The 19,534-nt window shown below is 56.5% G+C and overlaps 3 protein-coding genes and 1 long non-coding RNA gene across 7 annotated transcripts; 2 read left to right on the top strand and 2 right to left on the bottom strand.

Annotated features, from left to right (window-relative positions):
- The first annotated feature begins 3 nt into the window (after positions 1-3).
- Positions 4-8,794, top strand: SCAMP2 (secretory carrier membrane protein 2). The gene is made up of 9 exons (XM_052671789.1): positions 4-160; positions 2,943-3,023; positions 3,634-3,723; positions 4,427-4,544; positions 5,131-5,259; positions 5,780-5,939; positions 6,428-6,529; positions 7,778-7,895; positions 8,289-8,794. Exons 1-9 carry the CDS (start codon positions 104-106, stop codon positions 8,433-8,435), a joined length of 1,002 nt encoding a protein of 333 aa, XP_052527749.1. The 5' UTR covers positions 4-103; the 3' UTR covers positions 8,436-8,794.
- Positions 8,795-8,802: 8 nt separating this feature from the next.
- LOC128075246 (uncharacterized) lies at positions 8,803-9,373 on the bottom strand. The gene is made up of 2 exons (XR_008203705.1): positions 9,250-9,373; positions 8,803-9,139 (listed from the first exon to the last, which is right to left on the bottom strand). It is a non-coding gene; the product is annotated as an uncharacterized LOC128075246 (long non-coding RNA).
- Positions 9,374-9,389: 16 nt separating this feature from the next.
- On the top strand, positions 9,390-13,703 carry ULK3 (unc-51 like kinase 3). Of its 4 annotated transcripts, none has more exons than XM_052671784.1 (16): positions 9,390-9,606; positions 9,715-9,799; positions 10,426-10,546; positions 10,634-10,738; positions 10,807-10,950; positions 11,314-11,396; positions 11,467-11,622; positions 11,695-11,800; positions 11,945-11,985; positions 12,062-12,164; positions 12,258-12,322; positions 12,408-12,486; positions 12,561-12,601; positions 12,682-12,729; positions 12,815-12,869; positions 12,966-13,703. In XM_052671784.1, the coding sequence occupies exons 1-16, from the start codon at positions 9,446-9,448 to the stop codon at positions 12,980-12,982; spliced, it is 1,410 nt and encodes a 469-aa protein (XP_052527744.1). In that variant the 5' UTR covers positions 9,390-9,445; the 3' UTR covers positions 12,983-13,703. The 4 variants fall into 4 exon arrangements, with proteins under 4 accessions (XP_052527744.1, XP_052527745.1, XP_052527747.1 ...); XM_052671785.1 differs by having other exon boundaries at positions 9,391-9,533; positions 9,659-9,799; XM_052671787.1 differs by having other exon boundaries at positions 9,418-9,533.
- Positions 13,704-14,679: 976 nt separating this feature from the next.
- Positions 14,680-17,891, bottom strand: CPLX3 (complexin 3). Its single transcript, XM_052671791.1, has 4 exons — positions 17,766-17,891; positions 16,907-17,655; positions 16,485-16,572; positions 14,680-15,287 (listed from the first exon to the last, which is right to left on the bottom strand). Exons 2-4 carry the CDS (start codon positions 17,065-17,067, stop codon positions 15,063-15,065), a joined length of 474 nt encoding a protein of 157 aa, XP_052527751.1. The 5' UTR covers positions 17,068-17,655; positions 17,766-17,891; the 3' UTR covers positions 14,680-15,062.
- Positions 17,892-19,534: the final 1,643 nt, after the last annotated feature.

Here is a 19,534-nt window from a genome sequence, read left to right as displayed (position 1 = left end):
GTGGCGCTCGGCGCAGGCGCGCTAGCGTTCCCGGAAGCGGTGGAGAAACAGCGGAGGGCGGCAGCGCGGAGCGGAGCGGCGACGCTCGGCCGGCACCGTCTACATGTCGAGTTTCGACACCAACCCGTTCGCCGATCCGGTGGACGTGAACCCTTTCCAGGTGCGCTCCGGGACCGCTCTCCTTTTCCCTCTCTTCTCTTCCTCCCCGCGCCGCTCCCCTCCCCTCCCCTCGCGGCCGGCGAGACGTGGCGCTGAGTGAAACCGCGCCGTCCAATGGCGGCGCTGCTCCCCCCGGCCGCAGCCAATCGGAGCGGGGGGGCGGGACCGGGGGGGGTGCGCATCGCGGCAGTGTCCGGCGCCCCCCGGGGCCGCGCTCGTGGGGTCCGGCGCTATTTGGGACCCGGGGCCTGCCTCGCTCCGGGCCTCGGCCTTTCCGGGGGGTTGTGAGGGCTGAGAACTTCTTGTTGTTACTGCCGGGGGGGTAGGGGCACGGCCTTTCTCTGGGGCCACTACGGCCCAGCGGGAGCCTCTGCTGCAGCCGTTTGGGGTTTGTCTGACTCTCAGCACAGAGCTCAAGCAGCGCTTGGGCACCTTTAGGACACAGGGTTGGGTTTGAGTGGGTCTGTGTGGAACCAGGAATGGGCGCAGTGGGCTCTTCTTTGGGCAATTGTTGTGTTATTTCAGCAACCCTGTGGTGTTCTTGGTGAGCTCTCTCACCTTGTGCTCAGTCTTTGCATTCCCTTGTTCTGTGAGAATGGAAGGAAGCAGAGGAGCATCCTTCCTAGCGCCGGTTGTTGTCTTGAAGTACTACAGCATGCACCTTGCTACAGCAGTTCTGTGTCAAGACAGAATTTTAGGAATCAGGCTGGGCCTGAGCACCTCACTGAGCTGTGGGTGTCCCTGGTCGTTGTGGGGGAGTTGCACCAGATGGCCTTTAAGGGTCCCTTCCAGCTCAAAACGATTCTGTGATTCTGCTAAGCTTTCCTATTAACACAATTCATTTCAAATGGAGAATTATTCCACTCTTGGGAACCTGAAATGATGACAATCGGCACCGTGTGTCTATACAGATAGTGAGGGCTGTGGTGAGAGGGGCAGCGGGGGATCTGCTGGCACTGTAGGTCGCTCCTACAACTGACAGCATGTCCCTGAGGCAGGCTCAGCCCAGCTGGGTGAGTGCCTTCAGGTTACAGGCTTCCCCTGGGCTCTGGAACAGGAAACAGCTTGAGGAGATTTGCAGGAGTCCAACAAGCAATTACTCATCAGGAAGGAAAAGAGTGTGACGTCCAGAGCTGAGAAGAGCATGGCTGCTTCCCTAAAGGAGGACAGCCAGGTGCCTTGCTGCATGGGTAGCAGCCTGCAAAGCATCCCAGTGATCAAATGGAGCCACATTTTCTGTGTTTTGCAGCACGAAGGATCAACCTTGAGTTCATTTCCAGAGGACCAGCTATGTGTGAGTTTGCAGCTGGTGGAAATGACCTGTGATATGTCCGTGGTTTGTAGGAGCTGCACCGCTCAGGGCACACCGATGTGTGTCCAAACACTGTAAGGGCTCTGCTTTTTGTGTGTCATTTAGGCACACTTGTAGTGTGGCAGTGTAGTAGTGGCAGGCAGTTAAGCTAATTAAATACTTAATTTAAAGCCGTGCTGGAAGATGAGATCATTTAATATCAAGCTGTGGCTAAGTGGAGTGGTGGGAGCATTCTTCCTGTTGGTGTTACTGGGAACAGTGCTGTTCTCCTGGCCTTTCTGATAGCAGTGCCACTGTCAAATTAACTGCAGGGCTTCCCTTCCCTCTAGAAGCAAGGGATGGAAAGAAGAAACATGTGCCTCGTTGTCCCAGCACATCTCCTCATTCCCTGTTGCTTTTCTTTCAGTTTAATGATTCTTTTCCAATGGTGTGCAGCTTTTCCTTTCTTATTCCTGCGCTTTTATGAAGGTTTCTTTTCCCTCTGCAGCCTGGTGGATGTCAGCTGGGCTCAGCCCTTGCCTGCCCTCAACTGAAGCTACAGTGTGGGCACAGAGAAGTTATGGTGTGCTAAGCAGTGTGCCCAGCAGCACTGGGTGCAGCATTACTCATTAACCACCCTCTGCACCTCTCACGTGGTAGGAGGCAACACTTAAAGCCCAGGGGACCTCTGTGCTGAAAAGAACCTAAGGGCTTTTCCACAACACGTGGGCTCAGTTGGCCTCTGCACGCTGGAATTGTTCACTCGTGCTCAGTCTCAGCCTCGAATGCTTCTTGCCCCGTTAACCACGGAATTGCCTGAGCTCAAGATGTGAGCTGTTGGCGGAAGGAGGAATAAGAAATGGCTTCTTTTAGTTTTCTTTGGCTACACCCATATTGACAGGCTGTTCAACCAGGCAGCTGGATTCCTGAGCTCACAAAGGGCCTCACTTCCGTAATTATCGGTGATTGGAGTTGCTGCTGAGGTCAAAATCTGTCTATTAAAAATAATCTGTTTGCGGAAATCAACGTACATAAAATGCTGCGTGCTTTGCAGATGAGGAGAGGGAGGTGCTTTCAAGTAGGAGCTGCTCTGAGTACAAATAAAAATGTTGTAGTTCTTCAGATTTGCTTCCTGCCTACGTAGGAGCATATATCTGTGTGTGCCCCAAGGGACAGCAACTGTCACAGAACCGTGTGAGCTGCCTCCAGCTGGGAGAGCTGGAGGACCAGAAATGTTCTGGGCTGGTGTCCTCGGCTCACCCAGCTGCTGAGTCAGGCAGGCTGCCCGCAGGGATGCTGTCTTCTGGATTCAGTACTCATCCCAGCAAGCCAGTGTCTGTCCTCGCCCCACTAAAGGCATCGCAGGCCACGAACATCACCCAGCAGTCCTGTTCCCAGCGAGCAGAGGGCTGGGAGGTGGGCAGAGCGGGTGGCGTTTGAGTTCGTGGAGCCTTGTGCCTGATGCTCATTTGGCTTTGCTTTCTTCCTTCAGGATCCCTCGGTGACACAGCTCACAAATGCCAGCCAGAGCGGCTTGGATGAATTCAACCCCTTTTCTGAGAGCTCCCAGCTGGTACGTGTGTGTTTGCACTGGGTGTCTTGGCCTTGGTTTCAGCAGTCTAAAGGGTCCCTTGGTGGGTGCAGCTTAAATGAAAGGGGGGGGAAAAAAACCAAGAGGCATTCACAGCTGATTTCCCCATGGGTGTTGTGTGTGTGGCGGGCTGCAAGCCAGAGAGCACTGAAACTCCTTGCTGGAGCTCTGTGTTCCTCTGGAACTGTTTCTCCCAGTAAAGCTGTGTGAAGAGGAAGATGTGTTGTGGCATCATCAATATTTATTTGGGCTCTGCGTTGGGAGCTGAGCTGCCATACTTGCTAGCACCAATGGATCACTGCAAGAGCTTCAGTCTTGTTTTCTGGTCGCCGAGATGGGGAAAAGGAGAGCAGGAAACAGGGATAAAAATAATACCTGTGATTTAAACAGCTGCTCAGAACCCCACCTGCTTTCTCTTTTGCCCGATGCCCATAATCCTTGGGTGCCACATCCCCGGGGTGTCGAGGAAGGAACACATTTTTTGAGAGCATAGAATTGCCTCCCGTTTGTCGTAGCAGTGCTCAAGTCTGAGCTGTGCTTTGCTTAAGGAAGCAGTGTGTGACACTGTTCCCTTCTTGCTCTTTGCTTCCAGACAAATGCAGCGCGGACGGCGCCGGCCACGCAGCCCTCTGGCCACTCACAGCCTGCTGTTCTGCAGACATCAGTGGAGCCCACCCCACAGGTATGGGAGAAGGAGCTCCTCTGTGAGTTGGAGACGTGGGGGTAGCTCTGCTGGGGCAGAATAATGCTACTGGATGTTGTTCAGCTGTGCACAGTGAGGTCAGAGGGTCTCCTGGGGAGCCACTCCATCTTTGAGGGATGGAAGAAATAAGAGTGGGTCTGAAGCTTGCAAAAGTTATATCTGGGAAAGTCCCTGTTAGACCAAAAAATCAGCTTGTAATGAAAGGAGATCGAGGCAAGGCTTTGATGGGAGCCCATAGGCAGGGGGATCTGCTGCCTTACAGGCACTGAGAAGAGGGTGAGGAAGTATGTGTGCCTTGCAGGTGAGGTATTGGATGGCACTCAGAGCAACAAAGCTAGCTGGAAAGTAGAAGCAGCTGCAAGGAAAGCATAGCTTTGCTGAAAGGAGATGGAATGGAGCCTCCTGAGGACTCCTCCTACCCTATTTTCCAGTAGGTTAGGAGGGGAACTGAGGGGAACCCCTGGACTGAGTCCTGTATCGGTTTTAATCTAGTGCTCCAGCATTTCAGGCAGGAAGCCAGTTTTGGGATGTTCCACAGGCACTCAGTTTTCAAACTTGTCCTCCTTTGCTATTGAATTTGCATTTCCCTTACAGTTTGGCATCTGATGTGCTGGCAGTTGGCATTGCCACTGTCTTGGGTGGGGAAGGGCTGAAGGATTTACTTTCATTCCACCTTCTTTAGGCTGTGGCTGCAGCAGCACAGGCCGGGCTGCTTCAGCAGCAGGCAGAACTAGAGAGGAAGGCAGCTGAGCTGGAGAAGAAGGAAAGGGAATTGCAGAACAATGCAGCCAGCATTAATCGTGAGTAGTGCTTCCTGCCTTGCCTGCAGCTACGTGGTGCCTGGGGATGCCCGTGCTGCTTGGTTTATCAGCTTGGTTGCTGGTAGAAGTGGCTTTGGCCTGTCCAAAGGAATGCCTCTCTTTGTCTCTAGCTTTTCATGGCTGTGGCAGCCCTCAGGGGCTGCACCTGTCCCTCTGTGGCTTGTAGTGTAACTGTCTACTGAAGGGCTGGGCAGGAAATGAGCTCTGAGATGAGAGCTACTGGAGTCCAGCTCTGGCTTTTTATCAGTCTCGATGGTTTCTTAATCAGAGCCAAACAGTATTTTCCCTTAACCCTGAATGATTGAGCCTGGACTTGTAGTCCCAAATGCTCATGATGGTTTTTTGGCCGTCACACAGAAACTCTGCCTCCCGCAGAGGAAAGCTTTCAACTCTAGGTTGCTCTATCTTGCAGGTTAATGCACCCCTGCTCAAACTCACTGAGACCCAGCCTTCCCCAGGCTGTTGATGCCAGTAGATATGAGTGCAGCTTACAAACAAGGCATGCCAATGGCTCTTCTGACCAGAGAAGAGCAAGCAAAGAACTGTTCTTTTGTCCCTTCCACAGCAAGGCAGAACAACTGGCCACCCCTTCCCAGGAAGTGTCCAATCAAGCCGTGCTTTTATCAGGATTTCTCTGCAGACATCCCAGCTGACTACCAGCGGATATGCAAGATGCTTTATTACCTGTGGATGCGTGAGTAACGACTGAACTGCCATAAAAATTCTTCCTATGGAGATTCGGAATCAAGTGCTGAACTTTGCTCTGCACTGAATGCTGCAGGTGTTGTCTGTACAGGGGAAATAATGCCTCTCTTCCTTGTCTGTGAAGACACGTCAAGGTCAGCAGGTCGGGTTTTTGCTTTGGGAGTAGCTCATTTGTCACAGAGTTTTGGTGGTTGCTTACCAGAGACTTCACAGTGTGAGGCTCAGGAAGGTGGTGGCTGGGTAGTGCACTTTTGGGATCGGGTGCAAAACCCTCTCAGCTGCGTTGGTGATCAGCTGTGATGCCCTGCAAACATTTCAGAATGGTTTGCAAGCAGCAGGGTCAGATGAGGTGCTGAGGTTGAGCCCCGTTTCCCTTCCAATGAAAGAAAGGAAATGAAATGGCCAAAAGGAACTTTTGCAGAGCTTCGTGTGTCCAGCGAGAGATGCTTGAGGAGATTTGAGTTTCCTGGGAATTGACTGATGCTTCTTTTCTCTTCCATCCTGAGCAGTGCATTCGGTTACTCTGCTCCTAAATCTGCTCGCTTGCTTGGCATGGTTCACGGTTCACTCAGAAAAAGGAGTAGACTTCGGTCTCTCGATCCTGTGGTTTGTTTTATTCACCCCTTGTGCCTTTCTCTGCTGGTACCGACCGATCTACAAGGCTTTCAGGCAAGTACTGTTTTTCACTGTGATGTGGAGTAGAGCTTGTAGAGGGAGGAGCTTTGGTTTGATCTGTTCCAATACGATATTGCCTGCAGGATTTTTCCAGCTCTTTGCGTTCTTGAACAGATCAAACCCACTTGTGCCTAAATATAATAGGAATATCTGATGGAACTTGATTATAGTGATCCTTTTTTGTTGTGAAATGCAGGCCTAGCCAACACAGGGTCCTAATTTTCTTAAGAAAGTTGTTTGGTGCAGTCATTTGCTGAGTGTGCTGTGCCTGTTAAGGAAGCTGTCTTCACCCCATCTCCCTGGGCAGCGTTGCAGTACGCAGTGGATGCATTTGAAGTCTTGTCACTGCACAAGTTCCTTCAGAAACCACCTTCCTTTAGCAGGAAGTTCATCACTGAAAATGTTCCCTCTTCTCCGAGGAGGGAATCTGTCCAGGAATTACATATCTTTGAGTTTCACTCCTGCTGCTGTCTCTCCTGCAGGTCTGACAGCTCCTTCAGCTTCTTCGTCTTCTTTTTCGTCTTCTTCTGCCAAATAGCAATCTACGTCATCCAGGCTGTTGGCATCCCTGGCTGGGGAGACAGGTAAGCTCAGCTGAGCGTGCTGTGCAGCCCTGCCCTGCTGTCAGGAGCTGTGGGGCCCGGTGCTGCTCTCTTGCTGACAGCTGTCTGTTCCTTCTCCCGTGTCTCTCGCCTGGCACACAGTGTTGGCAGGTCTCAGCTGGTGTGTCTGTCTCCTCTGCTCATCCTCTTTTAGTCCCAGTGAAGGCACACACACTTCTGCTGCTGCCACAGTGTGGAATCTCCCAGTCCTACTCTGCAATTCTTTTCTTAAGCGTTTCCCATCCCTTTGATTACACTGATGGTGTCTCTGAACAGAGCCTTCCCCGCTGTAGGGAAGGCTTCCTCCCTTCTCTGGGGACTGTAGCAGGGGGGTGAGGAATCTCCCCCTTTCTTGTTGTTAGTCCAAGCCCCCACATTATCCCTCCCCACAACAAAAGCACTGCATTTCTTTTCACCTCGCTGCGGATCAGATTCTCGTGTTCCTGCGGTGCTTGTGAGGAACAGAGAAAAGGTTAACAGTGGTTTCCCCCCGACGGAGAGCCTTCAGGAGATGAGTGCAGTGGAAGTGCTCTCTATTTTTGCCCGCTGCCTGCAGAGCAGCTCATGGGCAGAGCTGTCCTTGTGCTCCCCCCACCCCTTAATCATGGGGAGCTGGGAGGGGGCACTCCATTTTTAGGCCAGTGTTGGAGAGCATGCGTTGAACTTTCAGCTCTGTCTCCTCGAGCCAGACAGCACATTTATTTTTAGCTGCAGTGCACCGTGTTGCATTTCTGCTTTTCATGCAGAAGGAGTTCATGCAACAAGGAGTTGCACAGCACATGAGTGAACCAAACCATCCTGTTGGGTCTCCAGCCTCTTGGTGGCCCATGGCTTGCTCAGCTGGAGAGCTGCTTTCCTGTAGCACTGCAAGAGGATGTTTCGAGGGAGGCAGCTCGGTGTTTTGACCCGCAGCCAAGCGCTGAGATCTCCCAGAGTCGTCTTAGGAGCTGCCAGTTGTCACAGGAGAGCTTTTTTTTGCAGCCTTTCACTTCATTCCCCCCTCTTTCTCCCCTTCCTGTCACTTGGAGAGCTGTCACCACGACACGTAGCTCTGGGCTCCAGATCTGCCATCCAGTTCTCAGCCACACCGGCCTCTCCTGATGTCACCTAGCCACGTTTTGAGGTGTTTGAGCTGTCGTGATTTCTGACAGCACCTGCTTGCTGCCTGGAAGCGGGGTGTGCTGGGGACAGAGCCGTAACACAGCGTGCTTACCCCGCTCTCTCTTCCAGTGGCTGGATTGCGGCGCTGTCAGAGCTGCGTGGGAACATGGCTGTGGCCATCATCATGATGGTGGTGGCAGGGTTCTTCACGCTCTGTGCGGTTCTCTCGCTCTTCCTCCTCAAGCAGGTGAGTGGTTTGGAGCTGCACAATCCCTGGGGCTGGGATATGTGCTCGTGGGGTGGCCACCTCTCATCTTTTGGGCTGGGGATCAGCGTTTCCCTGAAGTCAGAGCACTCCCAAAATGGTGCGGGTGGTGCTTTCTGTGTCAGCGCTGGACTGCTTGGACTCAGGGGTGAGCAAGCAGCCACTCTGGGAAGGGGAGCAGGATGGCCAGGAGGAGCAGATGCTGTATCAAGGCATGACATTAACAGTGCAGAGGAGGTGGCCAGCAAGCTGCCAAGCTTTGCCCTGTTCAGACACACACCTCAAGCTCACGCACCAGAACACCAGCGACAGAAGGCTCTGTGTGCATTCCTTACACCTGCAGGCTGATGGTTTTTCTCTTGCTCTGTATCCCAGGTGCATTCCCTGTACCGGCGCACGGGAGCCAGCTTCCAAAGGGCTCAGGAAGAGTTTTCCCAAGGCATCCTCACCAACAGGAGCTTCCAGAACGTGGCGGCCGGGGCGGCCTCCTCAGCTGCACACAGTGCTTTCCGGGGCAATTAGCCCTCCCCAAGGGCCGCCTCTGCCTCGCTTCCCCTTCCATTGTCACCCCAACCTTCATTTTCTAACGATGCACTTTTCGTGGGTACCATTGTTATCTCTGTGATGCCGACTCCAATGAGAAGAGATCTGCATTTTAGCTTCAGCTGGCCTCCGTTTGTGACAGTTAGTTTCCCTGCTTCGCTCAAGGACATGGGGAGAGGGGGAGATGTTCTCCAAAGCAAATATCCATCTCTGTCCGGGCCACACAGAGCGTTTGTCTCTCCCTCCTCTCACCCAGTCTTGTAGCAGGGAGGTGAGAAGCAGGAATTTCGATTTTACTTTCTTTTCTATCGGCCTGTGCTATGAACAACTTGATTTCATCCTGCTGTTTGTTTTTTTTTTTTTTCTGGGGGGGGTGGAGGGAGGGAGGGGATGGATTTTGTAACTTGCATGTAGTTTGTTGTTAATTTTACGAGCGGAAAACTGTACCTCTGGTTTACTACACTTAACACGATGCTGCATTTTGACCTCTTTACGTGCTCCGCAGCCTGAGTGATGTTGGCAGGAGGGAAAACCTGGGAGCAGGTGGGGGTTTAGAGGAGGGGGATTTATAATGCTCATCGTTCCCACCTTGAAGACTTGCCTCTGTGCCCCAGTGATTGCGGTATCCCATGGTGCTGAGGGCTTCCTATGGGGTTGGGGGATTCCATAGGGCTGGAACTTGCCTGCAGGACAATAGGAGAGAAGGGATCAGTGCGAGCTGGGAGATGGACAGGTGGGGTTTTGTTTTACTCGTGTGTGCGTGCTGGAGGTGAGGAGGGGGGGGGGTTCTCACCGCACGGAGCAGAACGAAGGGCAGCGAAGCGACGCCGGTAGAAGGAAATACAAGCTCCTTTATCGCCACCCTCCTGCCCCTTATCCCAATTACCCAGCTGAGAAGCACCGTGGGCAGCCAAACCCGCCCCTTCCTGCCGGGGCGGAGCTGCGGACGGAGCCGGAACCGGGCGGCGGGGCGGCATGGCCGGGGGGGGATGCGCCCCACCGCGCCTGGACGGCTTCGTGCTCACCGAACGCCTCGGCACCGGCACCTACGCCACGGTGTACAAAGCGTACAGCAAGGTGCGGGAGCACGGAGCTTCGCACCCTGCGGGCTCTCCCTCCTTGAGATCTTGGGGAGGGCGGAATCTCGGAGGTTTGTGGGGTGTGGGGTCGCTCCACGGTGGTCTCCGCTCGTCCCCCGGCAGAGGGACACGCGCGAGGTGGTGGCTGTCAAATGTGTGAGCAAGAGGAGCCTCAACAGGGCCTCGGTGGAGAACCTGCTCACTGAGATCGAGATCCTTAAGACCATCCGGCACCCGCACATCGTGGAGCTCAAGGACTTCCAGGTGGGGCTGTGGGCATCCCTTGGACCTGGGGGATCCCATGGGATTTGGGGCATCCCGTGGGGCTGGGGGATCCTATAGGATTGGAGCTTCCCATAGGGCTGAGGTGCCCTATGAAGCTGGGGGCATCCCATAGGGTTGGAGCTTCCTGTGGGGCTGGGGCATCCCCTGGGGTTAGGGGAATCCCGTGGGGCTGGGAGATCCTGTGGGGTAAAAGGCATTGCATAGGGCTGGAGCTTCCTATGGCATTGGAGGCATCCCGTGGGACTGGAGAATCCCATAGGACTGGGGTACCCTGTGAGGTTGGCGTATCCCATGACGCTGGGGGCTTCCCGTGGGGTTGGGGAATTACATAGGGCTGGAGCTTCCCATGGGGCTGGAGGCATCCCATAGGGCTGGAACTTGCCATGGGGCTGGAGGCATCCTATAGGGCTGGAACTTGCCATGGGGCTGGAGGCATCCCATAGGGCTGGAACTTCCCATAGGGCTGGAGGCATCCCATAGGGCTGGAGCTTGCCATGGGGCTGGAGGCATCCCGTAGGATTGGAGCTTCCTATGGGTCTGAGGGTCCCATGTGGCCCTTTGGGGTCTGGGGCGATGCAGTGAGGCCAGCTGGGGTCGCCTTGCAGTGGGACAGTGACCACATCTACCTGATCATGGAGTTCTGTGCCGGTGGGGACCTCTCCCGCTTCATCCGTATGCGGAGGATCTTGCCTGAGAAGGTGGCACGAATCTTCCTGCAGCAGCTCGGTGAGAACCACGTGGGTTTGAGGGATGAGGACCATTGGGACTCTTGGCGTGGGTGCCAGCATCCCACCTCCCTGCTTATCTTTCTAGCCTGCGCCCTGAAGTTCCTCCACGATCACAATATCTCCCACCTGGACCTCAAGCCTCAGAACATCCTGCTCAGCACCCCGGAGAACCCTCAGCTGAAGCTGGCAGGTCAGGTCCCCGGCCCTAGGATGCTGTGGGGCGGTGGTAGGTTATCCCTGACCGTGCTTTCCCCATAGATTTCGGCTTCGCGCAGTACATGTCACCATGGGATGAGAAGCACGTGCTGCGAGGCTCCCCGCTCTACATGGCCCCCGAGATGGTGTGCCGCCAGCAGTACGACGCCAGGGTGGACCTGTGGTCAGTGGGCGTCATCCTTTACGGTGGGTCCTTCTTCTGTGCACCCATCTCTCTGCACCCTAATATCCCCTAGCACCCCGGTGTCCCAAAAAAGGTGGGGACCAACCCCGTTGTGTTTAGGAGACCACGTGCACCTGGACAGACCTTATTGTGGAGGGCCCGTCCTGGTGTGGGTGCAGTCCAGCCCTATGGGTGCTGGGTGTTAACCTCTCCCATAGTGATGTGTTCATGATGCCTACCCTGGTCGCGTCCACAACGTTGATACCTGTTTGTCCACCGTAGGGCAGAGGGAAAAGCCATGGGAGCCTTGGCTTGATGTCAGTGGGACCAAGAAGACTGCAGGGTGCTCCCCCAAGTGACCCCCCTCACTGCTCTCCTCTTTGCAGAGGCACTTTTTGGGCGACCCCCCTTTGCCTCCCGCTCGTTTGCCGAGCTGGAGGAGAAGATCCGCAGCGACCGAGCCATCGAGGTAACGTTGAGATGGCATGGGGTTGGGCCTTTGGGTTGTGCCACCCGGTGCCACCGCTGTCCCTGCCCAGCTGCCCAGCAGGCCCCTGCTGTCCCCGGAGTGCCGAGATCTCCTGCAGCGCCTCTTGGAGAGGGACCCCTTGAAGCGCATCTCCTTCGAGGAGTTCTTCGCCCATCCCTTTGTGGACATGGAGCACGTGCCTGGCCCCGAGAGCTTCTGCAAGGCGGTGAGTGGTGGGGTGGATGGCGATGGGATGTGATGGGACCAAACCCTGGTCCTGAGCCCTCATTACCTCCAGACCAACCTGGTGGTGGAGGCGGTGAAGAAGGATCAGGAGGGGGACGCGTCTGCTGCGCTCAGTCTCTACTGCAAAGCTCTGGAGTACTTTGTGCCCGCTCTGCACTGTGAGTCCCCGCGTTCCCGAGTGGTTGTGGGGAGGGATAGAAAGGGGCAGAGGTTGGAGCTCATCTGGTCAGGTATGGGACTGTGGCACCCCCAGGATGTGCTGCCACCCCCACCCCTGACGTTGGACCCCCTTTTGTCCCCAGATGAAAGCGACGCTCGTCGCAAAGAAGCCATCCGGGCAAAGGTGAGTGTGGGGTGGGAGGGACCATCCATTGGGGTGTCCCCAGGGCACAGTGCTTCACCCAGCCCCACTGCCACAGGTGGGGCAGTACATCTCCAGAGCGGAGGAGCTGAAGGTGCTGGTCGCTTCCAAAAGCAAGAACCTCCTGCAGCAGGGAAACCCGGCCAGGGAGATCCTCAAAGGTGTTCAATGGGGCCGAGCCAGCGTGCGTGGTGGGGATCTGCCCGTGGGGTGGCCCAGCAGGCTGAAGATGTTCCCCATCTGTCTCCTTGCAGAGATGGCCAAGGACAAGCCGCGGCTCTGTGCTGCACTGGAGATGGCCTCGGTGGCCGTGGCGAGGGTGAGTGCTGGATTTTGGGGTCCAGATGCTCATGGGGATGGAGCCCACCCTGGTCTCTCCTGGTGATAGCCGGGGTCTCTTGCAGGAGGAGGAAGGCAAGGATGACGATGATACCCTGGAGCTGTACCAGCAGAGCCTGGGCGAGCTGCTGCTGCTCCTGGCTGGTGAGTTAGGAAGGAGGGGGGAGGTCAAGGGGATGAGTCCTATGCCCTGCTGACCCCACGCCCGCACCCTGCAGCAGAGCCAGCGGGGAGGAGACGGGAGCTGCTGCATGCGGAGGTGAGCCCCAGCACCTGCCCCGACCCCACCAACCCCACGGGGACACCGCACTGATGGAGCTCCCTGTGTCTGTCCATCAGATCCAGACCCTGATGTCGCGGGCGGAGTACCTGAAGGATCAGATCAAGGTAGGGCTGGAGGAAACATTGGTGTTTGGGGGCTGATGGTGGTGGCCTTGCGGTACTGATGGTGGCTGTTTCTCTGCCCGTGCAGATGCGGGAGGCGCAGTCCATGGGCAAAGAGGCTCTGGCAGACTCCGTCCGGAGCTGTGAGTCCCCACATCCTTTTATCTACGAGCTCTGTGCCTGCAGAGCCCTCCCGGCCAGCTGACCTGACCGTCCCCTCTGTCCTTTCCCCCCCACAGCCTGCACCTTGCAGTGATGCTCAACGGGATGCTGCTGGCGCCGCGGCGCTGCAGATGGCCGAGGAGACGGCTGGGCTGAGCGTGACTGCAATTTTCCCGTCAGGAGGAGTCCCTGCCTGGAACGTCTGCTGCAGCAGCAGCCTGCGTGCCCGCGGCGGGCAGGTTATTCCACTCCAATTCCCTCCGCTGGCTGGGCAGCGCGGCGGCGGCTGCTGCTGCTTCGTGCAGGCACGCGGCTCTTGCGTGCACAGCCTGCAGCTCACCCCGACCCATGGGGAAAGGCAGGGGGGGGTGGGAGGGGGGAAAAAGAAGCAGGGCACCAATGGTTGGTGGTTTGTGGCACGGGGTTTTGCTTTTCTGGGAGAGGGGCAGCGCTTCGGCACGTTGGAAGCCGTTTGTTCTGTGTGCCTGATGCTAAAGCCGTTTGCACGGGGAGCGGAGGTGCCTCGGTGGTGGCGTGAGGTCTGGCCAGTTCTCAGCCCACCAGTGGAAATCAGGTGTAGGGAAAAGTCCCTGCAGGCCCCAGGGAAGGGTCTGGCTCTGCGTGTGCTGCAGCGCTCGGGGCTGGCAGGCTGTGCTCTGTGATGGCAACCATGCACCACAAACCTCATCCCTGGGGGCTGGCCCCAGCAGGGCCCCTCACCGACGCTGCGGAGCAGGGGGCTGTTCTCCAAATCTGCTGTATTTCAGGAGGTGTGATTTATCATCTGGAATAAATACTATCTGGGGGTTTCTCCACCTGTCTTTAGGGAGACCGAGGGGGTGGGTGCCACCCCATCCAGATGTGTGTGGTGGCAGCGGTGTCACCCAAAGCCACCACGCAGAGCGGGGCCCCAGGCTGTGACCTCCTCTTGCAGAGACCTTTTTATGGGATTTTTTTTGCCGCATTATTCTGAGCAGAGATTAAATATCCCGAGGCTTTAAAGAGCTTTCAAGCCTCCCGCCCTTGCAGCCAGTGATCACATATGCCTTCACGCTCTGCCTGAGATGCGCCCCAATCTGGAGCTGCGTCCCCAGGGTTGGTGTCGGGATGCTTTAGGGTCACATTGTACCAGCACTCTTTGACATTGAGGCTTGCAGCCGTGGAGGTGATGCTGTGCTCCCCTGTAGTTGAAAGGGATGGGGGGAGGTGGGTCAGTGGGATTTTTATTTTTTTCCCCCCTCCCAGGTTTTAAGATGCTCCCCGTAAAGCCTCTTAGACGCAGGGAAAGAGAGACGTGGGGTGCTGCTGCATGATCCCCTTAATCCGATTGTCCTTCCAGCAGCGTCCTGCAGGGAGGTTTAATTAACTGCAAAAATAACAACCAAAAAGGAAAAACAAAAAACCCCAAGCGTGCAGTGAGATCCCCCATCCCCGGGTAGCACTCATTTGTTTCTCCGCTTTAACCATTATTCATCTGGGGCTCTTGCATGGGGGCAGTGCACCGGCCGTCACACCGATGGCACAGTGGCTCCACGCATCTTCCCAAAGAAAGGGCTTCCCATCCGATGCACGGAATCATTGGAGTTGGAAAGGAGCCTTAAAGGTCATCCAGTCCAATTCTCTGCAGTTGGGGAGGAATGCTGGTTTATTGTTTTTTTTCCCTGGGCGTGCTGAGCACAAAGCCCGCATGGGTGTCAGCAAAGGTGCTCTGAACGCGATGCTTCCACCACCCAGCACTGAAACGCCGTCGCCTGTAATGCTGGAGGGAGCACTGCGGGAGGAAGGAATGCATAGACATCTCCTGGTATTTATTCCAGCGGCGATAACGGTGCCGTGGCACGGGGACAGCATAGGAGGTGTAACACTCGACTGAGCACAGCACACGACCACATCACGACAGAGAAGGAAGCGTTTTCCCTTACGGGGTCACCTTCTGCCCCTTCTCCCACACGGAGCCGATCCCAGCCCGGGAGATAAGAGACTCCAAGCCATCCCTTTGCTCTAACCTCAGACCGGACCGCAACCCAACAACAAAACCACGCACGGGGATACCGGCACGGACGGAGCGGGGACATCTGGGTCAGGGCTTAACACGGCTCAGAAGGAGGACCCGGCTCACACGGACATCAGTGGGTCCCCACCACTGCAAGGCTGAGGGCGTCGCGGCGGTCGGGTCACATCACGGCGCATTTCTCGGCTGATTGCTTCAGGTCCTCTAGCGTGGCCGAGGCTTTGTCCTTCAAGGAGTCAAGGTCCAGGTTCTGGATGTTGCTGAGCTGACCGATGACGGAGTTCTTCTCTTCCTCCTCCTCGTTGTCCTGCTCGATCATCTTGGCCAGCTCCTTGGGCAGCTCCACGTCGCCTCCCACCAGCTGGATCTGGTTGTCGTCCGTTTCGTTCTGAAAGTCAAAGCGAGGGGTGGTGGGACGTGAGGGCAGCGAGACCGCATCCAAAATCCACGTCATTGTGCCTACGTGGGCTTTGGCAGCCGACCCAAGGTCTTGAGGGCCGGTCCCTGGCATCCCCAGGTGGGATGATGCCCGTGAGCTCCATCCCTCAATGACTGGAGGCAATGTGGCCAAGCAGAGCTCGGCACGCACTGGGCAGCAAAGCAAGAGCCGATGTGCAAAGCAGATTGAGCCTGCGTGGCTCTAAATTGCCTTCCAGCTCCCATCCACGATTTGGGCACCCAATTAAGCTACACGTATGTCTAATGACTGTGCCCACCGGCGAGCGTATTGGGGTCAGCTCTGCGCTGAAGAGCTTGCAAGAGGCAGACCAACTGCCAAGCAGGATCAGGAATGAGCAGAAGAAACTTGTCTAAAGATTGGAAGGGACATCTCAAGCACGAGGAAGCAGCAAAAGGATCGGGGGCCTGTAGCTTAGCAAGTCCCCACTTCCCCCGGAGGAAATCTCTATCTTTTTTCTCTGCCTTTCTTCTTTTTTTGGCAGCAGAGGACAGATCCTCCAGCTGTTGTTTGCTGGCAGTTACGTGGGTGCAAGGAGCAGCGGGGCGTTCATCCAGGCTGGACCAAGAATCTCCAGCAATAAGAACAATATCACTTGGCTGAGCTGACCTTTCCAAACTAAAATTAGCCCGGCTCCAATTCACAGCATTCACCACCGAGAGCTGCAGAAAGGCTCTCACTGAATGCCGAGGGTGTTTTGGGGAGGGGGGGGACACTGGTGGCAGCTCCAAGAGCTGAATTGTCGCTGATTGAATTGTTCCCAGTGGGGCGGAAGTTCCAAAATTGGGATCCATCTAGGAAGCGTTTGCCAAATTATCAGTGGAGCTGGCTAATCCAGGGGGGAAGGAGCCACGCTCTGCTCACAGCTTGCAGGGATGGCAGCCTGGAGTGGAGGGGGGCTGTCCCTCAAGGAGATGGGGTTGGGGTCAAAAGAGGGGAATTGGGGGACGAGCGTGAGCGTTGGGGTCCTCTTCTTTGGGATGGTGGAGCTGGTGGTGCTCAGAGGTGGCTGGAAGGTCTGATGGAATGGTGCTTTTTAGGGGAACAGAGTTATGCTTTGGGATTCGGGGCTCACAGCCCCCCTGGGAGGTGGTTCCCATCTCTCCTCCCGTTTTCCCTGTGCCATACCTTGGGGAGCCGATACTTGTCTCTGAAGTGGGATCTGACCGTGGCCCTCTCTGCCTTGCGCTGGGCAAACTGGGCGTCTCGCTCCATCCTGTGAACCACACAGGGCAGTTATGAGTGCCCCCACCGCCTCATCATCCCCCTCCCCCACAAACGAGGTGTTCCCCATCTCCACAAAGTCCCGATTCTCCCCCCCCCCCCCCCCCCGGGGTTGTTTTATTTATTTATTTATTTTTAACCCCGCTGCACAGCCAGAAAGGAGAAAAAAATCCCCGAGGAAGCGGATTAAGGGATTAAGGGGGGGGGAGAGGTTCATTAAACAGCGTCCTGGCCCTGCCACCCCCACCATTGTTTTCCCCTATGTACGGAGAGCTCCAGGACCTCATCCCAACCCGTCCGTCCGTCCCCCCTCCCCCAGCACTCACTTCTCCTCCACCAGCTGCCGCTGATACTCCTCATACTCCTCCCGGGTCATGCCTTGAGCCTCTGCTGGGGACTTCTCACCCTCGCTCTTCTCCTCGCCTCCCAAGCCACCCGTCAGGTTCTTCAGCTGCCCCCCAACCATGCTCTTCACCATGAACGCCATGGCTGCGGGGTGCGAGGTGCTGGGAAATGTGGGTACCGGGGGGAGATGGGATGCTCAGAGAATGGAGGAAATGAAGGTGTTGGGGTGTTTGGGGGGGGTAGGATGTGCGAGGAACTGGAGACGGGGGAGAGAAGATGCTCAGAGCACTGGAGTGATGCGGGTATCGAGGGTAGTGGAGAGATGGGATGCTCAGGGAACTGGAAGCTGTGGGTAACGGGGAGGTGGGATGCTCAGGGAATCAGGAGATGCAGATACCAGAGGTAGTGGGGAGATAGGATGCTCAGGGAACTGAGAGATGTGAGTATTGAGGGTAGCAGAGAGACGGGATGCTCAGGGAACTGGGAGATGTGAGTAACGGGAAGGTGGGATGCCCAGGGAACAAGGAGCTACGAGTAGCAGGGTTAGCGGGGAAATGGGATGCTGAGGGAACTGGGGAGATGCAGGTATCGAGGGGACCGGAGGAATGCGATGCTCAGGGAACCGGAGCTGTGGGTACCGGGGCAGAGGGGAGATGGGATGGTCGGGGTACCGAGGAGACGCGGGTATTGGAGGCAGCGGGGAGATGGGATGCTCGGGGAAGCGGGGACCCTGGAGCGGAGAGAAAAGGAGCCGAGTTAGCAGGGAGCCGCGCGAGTTGTGCTGTCTGGAGATCGAGGGGATACCCGGTGCCGGGGTGCCCCGAGTCTCTCCCTCCTTACCGGGCAGCCTGAGCTCAGCGCCGGCCGCTCTCCGCTCCGGGATGCCCGGCGTTCCGCCCAGGGGTCGCTGGGGGCGGCGGGCGCTGCAGCTCCGCGGCGCTGACAGCTCCGTGTGAACGCGGCGGGGCGGCACCGCCCGGCCCGGACCCCCTCGGACCCCCCCGGTAAGAGGCGGAGCCGCCCCGCCTCCCCTCCCCCCCGGTGTTGTTGGGGGGATGAGGGCTGAGGGAAGGGGTGAAACTTCACGGCGGGGTCGTGTGGAGCGGGAGGGGGATCGGGATGGCTGGGGTTGATATCTTCCCTCCCCCCCCCCCCCCCACTCCTACCCCCTGTGGACCAAACCCACGGGAGACCTTTTTGCTCATCCTTGTTCTATTTCTTAATTTTCCTTTTTATTTTTCTTCTTTTTTTTTCCCCTCTTTTTCCTGAAGGAAAAGAACCGGATTTGGCACCCCTCGAGTTGTCGCTCGCTCTTAGCCTGCAAGAGCTGGCGCGGCCCGAAGCGCGCTGTTAATGATGTTAATTAATTCTAATGCAAGCTGCCACCTCTCCCTGCAAGCGCTGCCTTGGACAAGCGAACCTGGCATCCCTCGGCCGCAACCCTGGAGCTGAGGAAGGCGCAGGCACCGATTGCACGGCCCCGCATCCCCTTCCCATCCCGCTCCCACTGCCGCCTTCCCTTTGGCCGCAGCCCCGGGGGCAGCGCGCAATTAACGGCGTTTCCACGCGCCTCCCTTCCAGATGGCCGGCCTGGCTTTAGCGCGCGTTTCTCCTTCTTTTCTTCTCCTCCCGTGAAAATACACGGCGTAGCCCGGCTCCAATCCCGGCTTGCAGGAAAATCATTTCATTTTCAGAAATTTAAAGACAATCTCCGCAGATTAAAATGATGGAACAGCTGTGGAATGATGGAGCAAAGTGAGCGGGGGGGGGGAGGGAAGGGGGGGTGTTGAGGGGGGTATTTCCTCCCTCCCCCCTTTGCCCAAGGGAGCACCAGGTCTTAAAAGGCAAACAGCATCATCTCGGTGCGTTCCACTTGGCCGTCCCTCTGCTTTGAGCATGGGCCTTTGTGGGTGACCCCCCCCCCCCCAGCTTGTATCTCTGGGTCTGTGCTCACAGATTGCTTTTTGGGAAAGCAGGGCTCGGGGTCCAGCCCTGTGGGTGTCACCTGCTTGGGTGAGCAGCACCTGGACGCAGGACTGGGAGCGTGCCTGCAGCCCGCCTTGGTTAACAGCAAGAGACTGGAAGTCAGGACCGATTTTTCCAGCTGGATTAGATGGGTCGGCTGCTGCGTAGCCTCCCTGTCTGAGGAACGTAGAGGAAACAGCTCTTGATGAGCTGAGCTGCTTGGACAAAGCAGTGAGGTGAAAACAAGCACGCGATTCCTGGCTGTCTGGAGGCTCCACGGTGCTTTTTGGGAGGAGGTGATAGATGGAGGTCGGGGAGCCCGGCGCCTTGGACACGGATGTGCCCCCAGGACAAGAGCCATGAAATGGCCCTTTGCAGCCTCTGGCAGCCCGGGGTGTTGGTGGCATTTGTAGGGATGAAGTAAAAGGCCAAGGAAAGGGCATTGCCTTCTGCAAGGCACAGGGAAGCCTCACCTCCAGAGAGGGCAGGCAGCTCTGCTGCGCCCCTGAGCTCGGTGTCCTTATGGAGGTGGCACTCAGAGGGACTGCAGGTCCTGGTTATAACTGTGCCCACTGTGGAGCTTCCAGGCATCTGCTTTTCCATTTGCTTTTCACCCCGCAATATATTCCAGTTGGAATGACTCA

Source organism: Tympanuchus pallidicinctus, unplaced genomic scaffold (assembly GCF_026119805.1).
Source record: "Tympanuchus pallidicinctus isolate F22 unplaced genomic scaffold, pur_lepc_1.0 scaffold12, whole genome shotgun sequence".
In the NCBI taxonomy this organism is placed as follows: domain Eukaryota; kingdom Metazoa; phylum Chordata; class Aves; order Galliformes; family Phasianidae; genus Tympanuchus; species Tympanuchus pallidicinctus.
The sequence above is the reverse complement of the archived record's forward strand: the minus strand, read 5'-3'. Positions and strand labels throughout refer to the sequence as shown.

Bases quoted from the DNA above. Each gene is read 5' to 3' on its own strand.
- CPLX3 (XM_052671791.1), bottom strand. From the start codon at position 17,067: ATGGCGTTCATGGTGAAGAGCATGGTTGGGGGGCAGCTGAAGAACCTG. The intron at 16,573-16,906 runs GTGAGTGCTGGG...TGTGGTTCACAG, and splicing joins CGGCAGCTGGTGGAGGAGAA to GATGGAGCGAGACGCCCAGT. The intron at 15,288-16,484 runs GTATGGCACAGG...TTTGACTTTCAG, and splicing joins ACAAGTATCGGCTCCCCAAG to AACGAAACGGACGACAACCA.
- ULK3 (XM_052671784.1), top strand. From the start codon at position 9,446: ATGCGCCCCACCGCGCCTGGACGGCTTCGTGCTCACCGAACGCCTCGG. The intron at 9,800-10,425 runs GTGGGGCTGTGG...GTCGCCTTGCAG, and splicing joins TGGAGCTCAAGGACTTCCAG to TGGGACAGTGACCACATCTA. The intron at 12,602-12,681 runs GTGAGCCCCAGC...TCTGTCCATCAG, and splicing joins GGGAGCTGCTGCATGCGGAG to ATCCAGACCCTGATGTCGCG.
- SCAMP2 (XM_052671789.1), top strand. From the start codon at position 104: ATGTCGAGTTTCGACACCAACCCGTTCGCCGATCCGGTGGACGTGAAC. The intron at 161-2,942 runs GTGCGCTCCGGG...TTCTTCCTTCAG, and splicing joins TGGACGTGAACCCTTTCCAG to GATCCCTCGGTGACACAGCT. The intron at 7,896-8,288 runs GTGAGTGGTTTG...TCTGTATCCCAG, and splicing joins CGCTCTTCCTCCTCAAGCAG to GTGCATTCCCTGTACCGGCG.